Source organism: Mustela lutreola, chromosome 3 (genome assembly GCF_030435805.1).
Source record: "Mustela lutreola isolate mMusLut2 chromosome 3, mMusLut2.pri, whole genome shotgun sequence".
Taxonomy (NCBI): domain Eukaryota; kingdom Metazoa; phylum Chordata; class Mammalia; order Carnivora; family Mustelidae; genus Mustela; species Mustela lutreola.
Window position 1 is genome coordinate 201,689,835 of NC_081292.1, and position 14,527 is coordinate 201,704,361.

The following is a 14,527-nucleotide window of genomic DNA, read 5'->3' on the forward strand; positions in this document are numbered from 1 at the left end:
CATGGTTGCAGTTCTGGCCTTCTAAGGGCATAGCAAGAGGCATAGCTCATTTTCAAAGAAACTAGAGATCCCACTGAGGGGGGAGGAAAGGATTTGGGGAGAGAGGTAAAGCTCCAAGTAAAAATCAATTCAAACGAGTAAAAAGCAGGAAACCGAGTCCGACTCCGCATCTAAGCCCCACTCACCTTTCACTTCCCCATCTCCACCCCCTACTCTTGTCCTCCCTTCCCAGTCCCTGACCAGTGCCTCTGAAACTGGGGTCTATAAACTACTTGGATCCAAATGAAAAGGGAGCTTTTTAAAATGCAGATCCCCAAGCCCCATACCTTAAAGTCTGATGCCTGAACAAGACCAGGGGAACAAGACAAAAGGAAGGCGCAGACTCTGGAGAACCATATAGAAACCTCTCTCCACGCTGATCCCCAGTGTTTCTACCTTGGTTCAGGGTTAGAAGGCAGCAGGTAACAGAAAACGAAGCCCAGGAAGAGTGCAGCTGGTGAAACCGCAGTTCACCGAGCGTGAACTCCCTTTCCGGTCACACCCGTGAACTCCCTTTCCGGTCACACCCGCCTCCCTTCAGCGCAATCCCCTGTGCAGCGCCTTGTCTTTGCCGTTAAGACTGTGAGCCCTTCCGCTTATTCACACAGGGCTATGAAATCAAAGCGGACTACGGCCCCCTGCTGCACACTCTGGCTGAGTTTGGATGGCTGCTGACCACAGTGTTGCCCACACCTGTACTAAGACATGACAGGTAATGCCAAAGGATCCTTACAGACTCTCATTTAATCCTAAAACATAGCTCATTTGTTAGAGAACTCAGTTCAGTGAATGCTTATTCCATGTCTACAAAAGGTATTTCACCGAACTTCCGATCTGATTTCATGGACCTTGGAGATCAGCTCATCTAATCCCCTCCAGCTGTAGATGAACGAGCTACAACAGCTCCTTCAGGCAGGGGCGCGGGCAAGCTCGAGTTCACAGGGCAGAACCGGGCAGGGGTGTGGAGACTGACTCCCAGCTCAGGGCCACTCAAGACGCCAGCTCTTGCTAGAGTGCAGATCGAGTCGACATCGATCGGCAAAACAGAACAACTCGGCCCCCTCTGTAGACCCTTAGTCCTCTTTGGTATTGTGTGTGCAAATGTGCCCTCGCCACAGTGCACAGCCAGCGTCAGGACCACAGTCCGGCCGGGAGGCCCAGGTGCAGACGGACAGGCACCGCGGCCTCCCCCGCCTCCAGTGGGGTGGCTCAGCACCCCCCGCCGCCCCCACCCCCGCCAGACTTGTTAGCTGTTCGCGCTCAAATGAAGTGCGCGCATGAGAACCAAAATGCCATTACTTCCGGGACGCCTGGGTGGCTCAGTTGGTTGGACGACTGCCTTCGGCTCAGGTCATGATCCTGGAGTCCCGGGATCGAGTCCCGCATCGGGCTCCCAGCTCCACGGGGAGTCTGCTCCTCTCTCTGACCTTCTCCTCACTCATGCTCTCTCTCACTGTCTCTCTCTCAAGTAAATAAATAAAATCTTAAAAAAAAAAAAAAATGCCATTACTTCCCCAATACCAACCTTTCTCTTCCTTTCCCGGGAAGAATAAATTGAATCGTACCTTTTTTTAAGAGAGAGAAAGACAGAAACCAGTAAGTCTATATAAAGCGCTTTGCTGTCCCAGAGACTCAGCCATGTTCCCTCTACCTTCTTTGGCTTCCAGAAAATGACTGAGTGCCAGCCCGGCCCTGCCTGGGCATGGCTGCCTGCAGAGGACAGCACAGTGCCAGTGGCCTTCCCCTTCAGCGGCCTCAGGCACCCACGGATCAGCACTGAGTAACTGTCAGGGGTAAAGGTGGCAACTCCTTTCTCGGCCTCACCCACCCTCCCGCCTTCTCTGGTTTTTCCAGCCCAGGATTTACCCCGTCCGGTATCCCAACTTCCTCACAAACTAAAACATGTGATTGCCATGGCTTTATCATAAAACCACATCTTCTTCAGACAGGGAGAGGGACAAAGATTGATGCAGAGTAAATATACTCGGGCTTTGAAAGGAGAGGTTAGATAAGCAATTGGTCTGCTTTTCGTCTCAGGGATCTGTTGGTAACTGTTCTCAGATGACGAGTGACAACTCCCTGAGGCATTATTTCCCAACTTTTTAAACCTGGGACGTTCCTGTCAGGTCACAGTACAGAGGTAATTCTCAAGATTTGGTTTCCAGACCAAGCAGTGTGGGCCCCCTGGGGAGCCCATGCACAGACAAACGCTGGAGGCCCACCCCAGTGGAACAGTCAGAAGCTTCGAGGGTGAGACCTGTGAATCTGCATTTTCACAAGTCCCTGAAGCTCTTTAACTTTAGAGGAGTTTTGCGGAAGGTAGTGAGAGGGACGCCTGCCCCGTCCCGCCTCTCTACCCCGCACAGTCAGGCCCCCGCATTGATCTATTCCGCTCCCCACCCCCCTCCGAGAAACTTGTGTATGTGGCCTTCTCCTCTCTTTTTGGTGATTCTCACAGGCATATAATTTAGGGTGTCATCGAGCTCATTACTCTGAATTCTGAACCTTTCATGTTCCTTTTTCCTCAATGGAAAATATATTTATCACCACCTTTCCATTTACTCAGGGAGTCTGCTCTCATGAGTCTGTTTTTCGTGGGACGCCGGGCTGGCTCAGTCAGAGGAGAGTGTGACTCGATCTCGGGGTCGAGTTCAAGCCCCATATTGGGAGTGGGGCCTACTTAGAAACTTTTTAAATATTTTCTTAAAGTGGTATGAGTGGCAGATTGGGCACGGGTTCGGTCTAGCCTACCAGGCTGGGCTGGAGCTCCTCCAGCCTCTCCTGCTTCCGGTCGGTCTGGGGATGAGAACAGGACTGAGACTGAAGGTGGGAAGGAAAAGCCCTGGAGCAGAACGAGAAGGGAGAGGGCGGCGGAACCTGGAGCCACAGGTGACTGCACCATCTTGTCCAGCGCGTCAAACTCCTTAAGGTCACAGGCTGTCCCCATTGAGTAGAAGGCTCAGCTCGCTGGAATGAGGAGTGGCTGTACGTGGTTTCTGAAGCAGAGGTAGCACCACTGCCTCACCACCATCCCGGCTTCTTCTGTCCCCCTCGGACGCTTTAGGCACCGTGGGGGTCAGAGCAGGGCTCGCAGGCCCTCCTTGTGAAGCCTCATCTCATGCGCAATTAAAGTAGCAAAAAAGCTAGTTGCAGGACTACCTATTTAACAACTGTTTGTAATAGCAAAAAACTGGACGCAATATCAATGTCTATGGAAAGGAGTGCTGTGTGTGAGGGCTAAAAAGCTACACAGCAAATTCTAGCAAATGGTCAGCTCCTGGGATTACGGATGGGGGTCAGGACTACTTTGTCCTTCCTTATACGTTTTCTGTGATTTGACTTCTTACAAGGAATACATATCGATTCTGTGATTTAAAAAAAAAAAACAAAAAACGATTTTAAGGGTGCAGGGGGCTCAGTGAGTTAAGTGTCTGCCTTCGGCTCAGGTCATGACCCCGGAGTCCTGGGATCCGGCCGCATCATCGGGCTCTCTGCCAGCAGGGAGCCCGCTTCCCGCTTCCCCTCTGCTCCTCCCATCACTCCTGCTCTCATTCTCCCTCTCTCTCAAATAAATAAGATCTTTAAATACATACATACATACATACATACAATTTTTTAAAAGTAAAAAAAAAAAAAATCAATCAATCAATTAATGAAAAGACGTGAAAGCTATAGATAGTGTCTGTCTTGAAGGAGCCTGTGGCTGGTTAAGCTGGTTAAGCTTGAATTTAGTACATAACCGGGCTTGCTTTCAGGTTGAGGCAGGTCAAGCTTACGTACCTTAACAAGTGCAGATTGTACAAGAACAGTGAAAAGGAGAGGATAAACTTCCAATTTAGGTGGAATCTTCACTTAGTAATGAGACTAAAAAAGCATCCCCACTTAGCAGATCCCCACTTAGAATCTGCTATTTACCCTGGATAAAAGATAGTAGAAAAATACTTTTTTTAAAGATTTTATTTATTTATTTGACAGAGATCACAAGTAGGCAGAGAGGCAGGCGGGGCGGGGTGGGCGGCGTTGGAGCAGGCTCCCTGCTGAGCAGAGAGCCCAATGTGGGACTCGATCCCAGGACCCTGGGATCATGACCTGGGCTGAAGACAGAGGCTTTAACCCACTGAGCCACCCAGGCACTCTGGAAAAATACTTTTTAACAATAATCACCCTTATGCAACAAGGCACACTAGAACCAACAACGTCTACTGTTCTCCCATATGCAAGGAACATCGTGTAATACTGATATTTATTTTGTTCCTTCACTTTTTGTAACTTGGGTCCTTTCAGGTGTCTGCAAGGCCTAGGATGAAAGTGAAAGCTCATTGTTATTATCTGGTAATAAAGATGATCGGTGAAACCTCTTAATCCTCTGCCTTATCCAAATATGCCATCTCTGCCACAGTCACATCTTGTCTTGGCTGCTTCAGTACGCACAAAGGTTGTACTCACTGTCAGCCATACCATCTTTAAACATAAAGAGCAATACTACAGACAGTTCATGTTGGTCAAGGTAGAGGGTGGAGCCGAAAAGTTTTTTGGTCTCTAAAACTAGGAGGGTCCAGGCTGTGAACTAAAAACAGCTCATTTTAATTACAGCTTCACCGTGAACTAGCCATGGGACCTTGGGAAGTCACCCGACCTCCTTAAGTCTCATTTTCCTCATCTGGAAAATGAGATAATATCAACTTCACTGGATTGCCATAATGATTCAGCAAGACCATACTTGCAAATACCCATGCCAGAAGCTCTGCAAATCAGGCTAATAAGTTAGAGCCATATTATGGAAACCAATCCTTTAGCAGAGCCAAAATCCTGAAAAAACTGAAGCTAATTATACTAATTACACAAGGGTGATCACTCCACCTGTCCTAAATCAGGATATTCCAGAAAATGTAAATACCATAGTTCACCCTATGCCAAATCAGCCCTAAGGATTACAAGCCAAATAAAGGAACAGAAATAAATAACAGCACTATAAAGATACAGACTTACAGGGCACGAGGGTGGCTCAGTTGGTTAAGCGACTGCCTTGAGCACAGGTCATGATCCCGGGTCCTGGGATCGAGTCCCACATCAGGCTCCTCCTGCTCTTCTGGGAGCCTGCTTCCCCCTCCCTCTCTGCCAGCCACTCCACCTGCTTGTGCTCTCTCTCTCTCTCTCTCTCTCTCTCTCTGTCAAATGAAAAATAAAATGTTAGAGAGAGAGAGAAAGATATAGACATAACGATCTTTTGGGGGCGCCCACATGTCCGCAAACATGACTTAGAACCAACCATTGCCAAGAAAAATTTTCTTCTTTAAATGTTTTTGCCTCTTACACAACAGTAGTGTCTTAAGCAATTTCAACTTTTCCCCACTCTTCTGTCACTTAAACCATAAATTGAATGGTCTATACATAAGGTATTTTCCTCTCATTTCTTTCATTACTCAATTATATTGTTACTGGATTGCATAAAAGTATTTTCCCAGTGTGTCCTTACACTAAGGTTGTTGCTTCATTATCCTAGGCAATATCACACCACCAACGTTTAAAGCGACATTGCCATGGAAACTTCGTAATGTGGTAATCAGATAGCACTACATTATTCCGGGGTTTTTGTTGTCAGCTGTGAAAACTTGCCAGAATCCCTTCTTAATCGTTATCACTATGTAATTATACAAACGGGCCCAATTCTTTTCTTTTCCAGAAATCAAGATGAAAATTGACACTAAACTCTTAGGGCAAATCTGGTAGAGGATCAAATTACCTCAACGAGCTGCTAATATTGCCGACCTTAAAATAATCACCAGAATAAAATGCGAGAGGAGCCCAAGTTCCCTCTGTTTGGCTACCTCAAACCAGCAAGGTCACTCCCCTCTTCCTGAATAAAAATCTGGAAAGGGAGGAGGGAGGGAGCATTTTAACAAGAGCCCCAGGTAATTCTGATGTACTTTCAGAACACTGAATTATAGCCTTATGGAGAGAGAAAGCAAACACAAAACAGAAGAAAGGTGTACACCCTCGTTTTTATCTTAGAAGACAAAATTTAAAGGCAGGGTCTTTTGGGTACCATGAATCAAGTTACACTGTTCCGAGAATACAAAAAAGTCTGGTCCTTAGGAACAAGATCTGAATAACAAAAAGAGGAAACTGTCTTCTCTCTGTGACGGGGGCTGAGGGGGGCCTCCTCCATCTTGCATTCTCGGCAGCCCTGTGGTCACCACAGCCCAGAAGCACGAGAAGTCTATGTAGCCGTTTGAGACACTTAAGTGCCCCCGTGATTTCCTCTCAACCCTCAAGTGGCAGCCAAAGCCGGGGCTGCATATTTATAGACAGGCGAGGGACAGGCTAGGGATTCACGTCTGGTCCGTTTTAATGCAGTTCTCTCCCCTTCCAATTTAAATTCTGTAGAAACAGTACGCTGTAATTCAGAATTAAGTTCATAGTAATCGTGCAGTGAGCAGCATTTTGATAAGGCCGCGTCTTTTTAAATAATCTGTCCGTCTCCTGCAGATCCTTCCAGTTAGCCCTTCCCCATCTGAACTTGAAGTTGTAACATTTTGTCAGGCAGAGAGGTTGGGGGGAGCTGAATTGTGGGAGTGCTCTTTTTAGTTTTGTATCAAGTACACTAACGTGAGTATGACCCTGAGAAATAAACCAGGGTCATCAGGCAAAGGAACTTTGTGACTAAGCACATAGATACAAAAAGTTGCATGCTAAAATTGAGTTTTATAATTTTTGCTTTTTAAAAAGTGAGTTTTATTTCCTGTTTTAAAAGCAAGAATTTACTCATTTATCTCTGAGTTGCAAAGATTAAACATGGCAATTAATGAATGAATGAAATGATGCAAAACTAATCAGAAAAATAAATTAACCTAACAATTCTGTCTAATGGATTTGGGAACCAACAATGAACGCTTTTATTTCATAAATGACCAAGCAGCTGCAGATAAGCTATTCATTTGGAACCAGCTCACCTGTATTCAAACCGAACTACATTTTCACATTTTATTTTAAAATGTTATTTCAGTTCAACTCAAATATCTACTGAGGGCCTGGTATGTACAAGGCAATATTTTACCCACTCTAGAGGCTGACTGTGTTCTCATAATTGGCTTGGAGACACAACACAGTTACAAGTAACTAATGCAGCTACCCCTGAATCTAATAATACACTGTATGTTAACTAAACTGAAGTTAAATTAAAAAAATTTTTAAACAGACAGACAAGTAACTAATACAGAACCGTCTGTGACAGGTCCCTCGGCGGAGGGCTAGAACATGTATTCTCAGGAGCAGCGATACTGCCCCGGGGCAGTGAACATCGGTTGTGGGAGGAGGTGACAAAAATCTTAAGATACTACAGTGGCGGGGCGCCTGGGTGGCTCAGTGGGTTAAGCCGCTGCCTTCGGCTCAGGTCATGATCTCAGGGTCCTGGGATCGAGTCCCGCATCGGGCTCTCTGCTCGGCGGGGAGCCTGCTTCCCTCTCTCTCTCTCTCTCTGCCTGCCGCTCTGCCTACTTGTGATTTCTCTCTGTCAAATAAAAAAAAAAAAAAAAAAAAAAAAAAAAAAGATACTACAGTGGCTTGTGGTCCTCTAAAAGGTCACAGAACATAAGCACAAACACAGCATATCTTTTGTATTAAAATCGTTATTGATTTATTTATCTTTAGAGAGAGATGGAGAGTATGAGCAGGAGGGGAGGGGCAGAGGGACAAGCAGACTCCCTGCTGAGCCAGGAGCCAGACTCAGAGCTCCCTCCCAAGACGCTGAGATCCTGACCTGAGCCAAAGTCAGACACTTCACCAACTGAGCCACCCAGGTACCCCTCTTTAGTATTAAAATTTAGAGGGGGGGAGGGGGACATGGTGCCCCTGGCTCAGTCAGTGAAGCCTCTGACTTTGGCCCAGGTCAGGATCTCAGGGTCCTGGCTCTACACTCAACAAGGAGTCTGCTTCTCCCTCTCCCTCTGCTCCTTCCCCTGCTCCTCCTCTCTCTCTCTCTCTCAAATAAATAAATTAAACCTTTAAAAAAAAATTTAATGGGGGATGTGGGAAATTGGAGGGAAAATATCTAAAAAGAAATTAGAGGAAAAAAATCTAAAAAGTCTTCTTGAGGAAGCGGTAATGAAAGAGTTGAGCAGAAGACAGGTGATAAGCTTGAGGACTTCAGTGAAGGAGGAGGACTGGGCTAAGAAAACTGTGGTGTCTGAGGGAGACCTTCCGGAAAGAACCGCGCTCCCCAACGCAGAGGAGAGGAGAACACGCCGGCCGCAGACAGGGCTCAGTATGTATCACTCAGTTTCTCCTCCCGCAGCAGCACTCATCTCGTGGCCGCCTCTAACCCTCTAAAACCCAAGGATTCTGAGACCAGAACCAAGCTTAGCAAGAAGGAACACGATGACCAGTTAGTGACGTTGGCCACGTGCGCAGAAGGCGGGAGGTTGATGTGTGAGCACCGCAAGTTGTTTCCTTTCTCTGGCAACCTTAGGCAAAAACAAATTAACAAACAAACAAGAGAAAACGGGAATGTGCAAGATACATTCAAGGAAAAGTGAATACAGGCCGATCAATTAATTCCTAAAGACCTCCTCTAATTTAAAACCCAAAGAATTCAAGACTGATTTTTGCCAGATACTAAATGTGAAAGGGGCGGGAGCATATGTATCACGGGTAAACTGCAAACGTTCTCCGGCACGTCACCAGCGCGCGCACTCCTGAAACAGTCTGTCCGCAACACACACGGAGGAAGTACCCAAGACACAAATGGAGGTAACTGTAACCACTTGTGTCATTTCCACTGGACAGCCCACCTGCTGCTGGCGCCTTAGAAGCACCCTGGGGATTTCCTACTCTCTTCACTCGGGGGTAACATCCCAGTTTTTAGGATAATCACTTACGTGCTTGGCCTAAGACTTTGATCATGTATGTATACCTAAACAATGCTGGTTTTGATATACATACATATATGTGTACACACACACACACACACACACACACACACACACAGAAAATATACTTCAACATGTTGTTTCTTTCACTTAACATTGTGAGATGTACCCTTGTTGTTTCCTACAGCAATTTATTAATCCACCCCGCTTACTGGTGATGACGTTGCCTCCAACGCTCGGTTCTGACAAGCAGCGCTGTCCTGGACATGAGCAGGGATCCTAGCATATGGGGCCATGAGCTTCTCAAGGGTATAGATCTAGAAGTGGAATCGCTGGGCCATAGGACATTTCTTCAGTTTTATTAGATAAATGCCAAACTCTTTCCAAGTGGAATATTGCAGTTTGTGCTCCTAACCACAGAATAGGAAGTCCCTATTGCTCCAATAAAAATATTGTCAGATTTTTACATTTTGCCATCCTAGTGTGGATACAGTATGATCTCAGTGTGGTTTTAATTCGTATTTACGTAGTTACTACTGAGATTGAACATATTTTCATGTTTATTGGTCACTTGGATTTTTCTTTTGTAAAGAATCCATTTAAATCTTTCTCCTACAATTGAAGTTCTATTTATAAGACCTTTTTATATATATACTGGATATGAGTCCTTTATTTGTTACACGTGTTGAAATTATCTTCCCTAATACTTTGTGGCTTGTCTTTTTACTCTTTTTGTGATGTCTTTTGATTAACAGAAGTTTTTGATTTTAAAACAGGCAAATGTATCTATCTTCACCTTTCTTGGTATATTGTTATAAGAATAATCTTCCCCGGGGCACCTGGGTGCCTCAGTGGGTTAAAGCCTCTGCCTTTGGCTCAGCTCATGATCCCAGGGTCCTGGAATTGAGCCCCACGTTGGGCTCTCTGCTCAGCAGGGAGCCTGCTTCCTCCTCTCTCTCTTTCTCTCTCTCTCTCTTGCTTTTCTGCCTACTTGTGATCTCTGTCTGTCAAATAAATAAATTAAATCTTAAAAAAAAAAAAAAAAAAAGAAGAAGAAGAATCTTCCCCTTTCCTAAAGCAGGAGAAAGGGGAAAGGGGAAAAGCGAATTATTTTTACATTTGGCTGTAATATGAGACATTTTAATATCTCAAATTAACATAAAATTCTCTAGGTACAGTTATCATAAGCTGGTGTGCCTAAAGGGTAATTTTTGTGAGGAGGAGAAGGAAGAGTTAAAGCTTAAAAGAGTCATACTAACCATCAATGACCATCATAGATGTAACAATACCTAAGAAGCCTTTTATTTCGCTTCCAAGACTTGGCTCACTTGCTATGATTTTATTTTTTAATGCATGTTCTGGAGATCAATACATTATCATCATAGAAACCAAATGACCACTTTTTCATAAAGTATTTGAGTCTTCAAATATTTCCTGAGCACCATTTAGAAAGGGGACCTTCTGCCAGTTAACGTGCAAGATGCAGGGGTCGGGAGATAGGATCCTCAGGGAGCTCAGACGCTGAGCCCGGGGAGCAGGGAAACGCGACCCCCGCGAAGGGGATGAGCTCTATGTGGGGCTTCATGGGGGCCCCAAAAGGGAGGTGTTGATCTTCAGTTGAGGGATCACTGAAGACTTTCTGCAGGAGGTCATCCTCAAAATGAATCTCAAAAGATGGGCAGCCTGGAAAGAGGCAGAGCTGCTGTCACGGGCTCTGCCGCTGGCGAATGCCACAAGCAGGATTCCCAGATGGGACATGAGCAGCTGACAGTTAACACAGGACTATCAGTCTTGGGGGTTTTTACGTTTTTAAAGAACGTAGAAAGACTTGTTCCCATCTACCCACAAATTCTAAGTGCTTCAGCTCTGTTTCAAAGATATGTGAGGGGCACCTGGGAGGCTCAGTCCGTCAAGCATCTGCCTTCAGACCTTCAGGGCCTGACGAACAGGGAGCCTGCTTCCCGCTCTCCCTCTGCCTGCTGTCCTCCCTGCTTGGGCTCTATCTCTGTCAAATGAATACATAAGATCTTAAAAAAGAAACAAAAAAAGACGTTTGAAATCATAAGCAAATATTGGACCAAGCACAAGTTCATGTTGTCCTCATAACTTCCTGTAAAAATAATCTACAAGTTTAAGTATCACTAAAGATACTATCAACCTGTGATAGAACTGCTTTTCAATTTTGTTTTTGTGCTTGTTTTAAGTAATGCTGTTCACTCTTAACTGAATTCATAGAGTAAATTTTTTAAATCACAGTTTCCTAATCCACCTTATATGTGGTACTTAACTGCCAAACGGGCAGAGAACTTCCTCCTGTCCCGCCTTCCTTTTGCCATAAGAGCACCAGGACCTGTGCGGTCTGTTTATAGTCTAATTGGCCCAAGGAAAAAATGAACACTTGTCTTTACTTTCTTCAGTATTCTCCAGTACAACTCCTAAACATTATAAGCTGAAATGATACATTTGGGAGATGCTACATAATGTCTGAACTTCTGCAAAACAGTCTGTGCTTATCCATTTACTACAAAGTTTTCCAGTCAGAACCAGAATTAAATTAGGCCACTCCTCTCTGTAGTCAAGGCTTTACTGAGTTCATTCTACATTTCTTTTTTTTTTTTTTTTTTAAGATTTTATTTACTTATTTGAAAGAGAGCAAAACAGCAAAAGAGGGAGCATAAGCAGGGGGAGTGGGAGAGGGAGAAGCAGGCTTCCCACCTGGCAGGGAGCCAGATACGAGACTCAATCCTAGGACCCGGGGATCACAACCCGAGCAGAAGGCAGACGTGTGACAACCAAGTCACCCAGGCGCCCCTCTACATTTCTTGTATAGATAGTATGGTGTTGTAGGAAATAGAGGAGACTCAAGACAAAACTCCGAAAAAACTCTGGGTCTCAATTTCATTATCCATAAAATGAGGAAAATAATATCTTCTGTGCTCACCTTAAAGAGCAATCCTAAGGGGGTGTCTGGCTGGCTCAGTCCGTGGAGGGTGCACGTCTTGAGCTCAGGGTTGTAGTTTCGTGCTCCACCCTGGATGTAGAGATTACATAAAAATGAAATCTTTTTAGAAGGTGGGGGGAAGAAACAAGCGTGATCATTTACATGGAAATTCACATGGAAAGGGCTCAGTACATCAAAAGCAAACACAAATCCAAGTTACCCTTCTTAGTTCAGTCCGAGAGGCCTTCTGCTGTTGGAAGTCGTTCTTTTTCTCGGTAGTCTGTTGAGGCCATAGCAAACCCCGCTCCCTTAAACAACACCGAAACCCACTCTCTTAAACAACACCGAAACAGAAAGTCTTCCTTTTGTCTTCATATGAAGGGCATAGGAGGAGGTAAGGAAAGAGGAAGGAAAATGTATTGAGCGTGTCTTACGCTGCAGGATGCGTGCTCAGAATTTTTCTTCCACCACCTCACCAGTACTGTAAGAACCACCTCTGTTTTACAGAAGAGAAAGAGAAGGCTCAGAACGTCTGGGTGACTAGCTCAGCATCATGTAGCTAGCAAGTGGCAACAGTGGGATGCAAACCCAGCATTGGTCTGACTCGAAAGCCATATATGCTGTTTCCCCCACACTCGACTGCCTCTCCAATAAATATCTCCCCGACAAATGATGTGTCCGCACATTTCAAAGCTGTAGAGCTGGTCAAAAACCCACTTTCTCTCCCATCTGTGGCCTGACTCCTCTGCTTCTGCTGTAAATACAATCCTGGGCTCACTTTCCCCAGATCCTACGCTAGTGTTGGCCCACATTGAAAGGTGAGTGTAATACCAAGACAGAGAGCAAAAGGCCCTTGTCCCACGGGACAGCAGCAGTGCTGGTGGCCTCTCTTGCTGCTTCTAGGTCTATACCTGCCCTCTGGTTTTTGCCTGATCCTAGGTATGAACTGAGAGCTGACTGAGGCTTTAACCTTTCACTCTACTTCAACCGATTTGGTCTGGCGAGATGCCTGGACCTGACCTGGGTCTCCCACCAGTCTTATTTTCCAATAGGCCTCACCATCTGGCCTTTGCCTTATGTCCTGTAATTGGATCAATGCCCCAGATCCCACATGGACTTCGGCCTCTGGAGTCAGGCTACTTTCTTGGTCCCCTTTCTGCACTGATGACCTCCTTCCCCTTCCCCAGGCTGGGCCCTTTTATGCCTTGGCCCTGCTCCCCACCACTGCCTGCAGGGAACCGCGCCCCCCCAGGCCTGCCCCGGCTGACCTGTCCCTCACGCTGCCTGTGCCCTCACGCTAACAAGGGCACAAGGGATTATCTGCCGCCCTCGGGAAGGAAGAACTAGTGGATGTTTTCGCATCTTTGCAGACTATTCCCTTGACCAGCCGGTCCTTGCAGCTTATACCCTTGACCGACACAGGCTGTGCCGGAAATCTTTCAGAGCTTGTGTGCAAATCAAGCCTTTCTCAAAAGCTGCGTTCGTTTCTATTACATCAAAGCATGACTGTCTATTAATAATAGTACAAAAAAGAATTTGAAGATTCTTAAATTCCTCACAGGAGAATTGCTGTAGGGACCCTGGGATCATGACCTGAGCTGAAAGCAGAGGCTTTAACCTGATGAAGTCCCAGAACCTAAGTCAGGTTCGGTGGGGTGAGGAGGTTCGGAGCCGACGACTAAAGAAAGAATTCTTAAGACGTCATTGGTGCAAAATGGTGGTTTATTAAAGCACGGGGACAGGACCCGTGGGCAGGAAGAGCTGCTGCCCCGGGTTGTGAGGGTGGGCATGTTATATACCCCACGGTTGGGGGAGGTGGTGAAGGAATGGGAGGTTTCAACAGAGTTCTCACATGTTAGGGAGGGCCTACAAGGTGCCGGGGGGGGGGGGGAGAGTCTTTGCCCTTATGGCTTGATCAATGTCGTCTTTAGGTCAGGCACTAACATCAAGATAATGGGGGATTCTTGGTGGGGCATTATGATCCGGCTATCAGTTACATTCCTTTCTACCCCAGTCTCCTCCAGTTTATGGTGGGAGGGGGACATTAGGGCTTCAGGAACCAAGAGTTATTTGCCTCTGGAAATCTGTGCTATTGATAAGGTAACCTCCCTGTTCAGGTCTCTAGGACATCTTGTAGAGCAAGGGAGATTCCTGTTCTGCAGGATTGCGATCCCTGCAAGTTAACCATTTATCGTTTTATGGCAGTCAGGGGTGCCTGAGGAATGCCACACATATAGAGGGGAGCGGGAGAAGAGGGGGTGCAAGGCGCCAGCTTTTGCTTTGTCCTCAGCCAGCCTCCTGCTCCCTCATCAAACCCACTGAGCCACCCAGGTGCCCCCCAAGTTGTTTTTTTAAACTGAGGGTCCTGGGATCGAGCCCCACATCGGGCTCTTCTGCTCTGCAGGGAGCATGCTTCCCCCTCTCTCTCTGCTGCCTCTCTGCCTACTTGTGCTCTCTCTCTCTGTGTCAAATAAATAAATAACATCTTAAAAAAAAAAAAAAGATTTTATTTTTAAATAATCCCTACCCCCAAACTGGGGCTCAAATTCACAACCCCAAATTCGAGAGTCACATGCTCTACCTACTGAACCAGCCAAGTGGCCCCCCATGTGGATTTTTGACTGGGGTTGGGGGGGTCGATTCCCTTAAGCCCCACGTTGTTCAAGGGTCAACTACACTT

At 46.1% G+C, this 14,527-nt stretch overlaps 1 protein-coding gene and 1 long non-coding RNA gene across 4 annotated transcripts in view; one reads left to right on the forward strand and one right to left on the reverse strand.

The window, feature by feature from the left end:
- RFTN2 (raftlin family member 2) overlaps positions 1-14,527 on the forward strand; it is a 69,208-nt gene that overhangs the window by 40,059 nt on the left and 14,622 nt on the right. The window contains exon 7 of the mRNA XM_059168501.1: positions 648-751. Within this exon, the coding sequence (XP_059024484.1) occupies positions 648-751 (104 nt within the window). The remainder of the gene's footprint in view (positions 1-647; positions 752-14,527) is intronic.
- Positions 1-14,527, reverse strand: part of LOC131827620 (uncharacterized) — a 47,721-nt gene that overhangs the window by 19,778 nt on the left and 13,416 nt on the right. Inside the window, exons 2-3 of one of the 3 annotated variants that reach the window (XR_009352077.1) lie at positions 11,848-11,937; positions 5,029-5,191 (exon numbers count right to left, since the gene is read on the reverse strand). This is a non-coding gene — a long non-coding RNA (uncharacterized LOC131827620). Of the gene's footprint in view, positions 1-4,892; positions 5,192-9,022; positions 10,934-11,847; positions 11,938-14,527 lie in introns of those variants that run through there. The other 2 variants (XR_009352078.1, XR_009352079.1) reach the window with 2 other exon arrangements.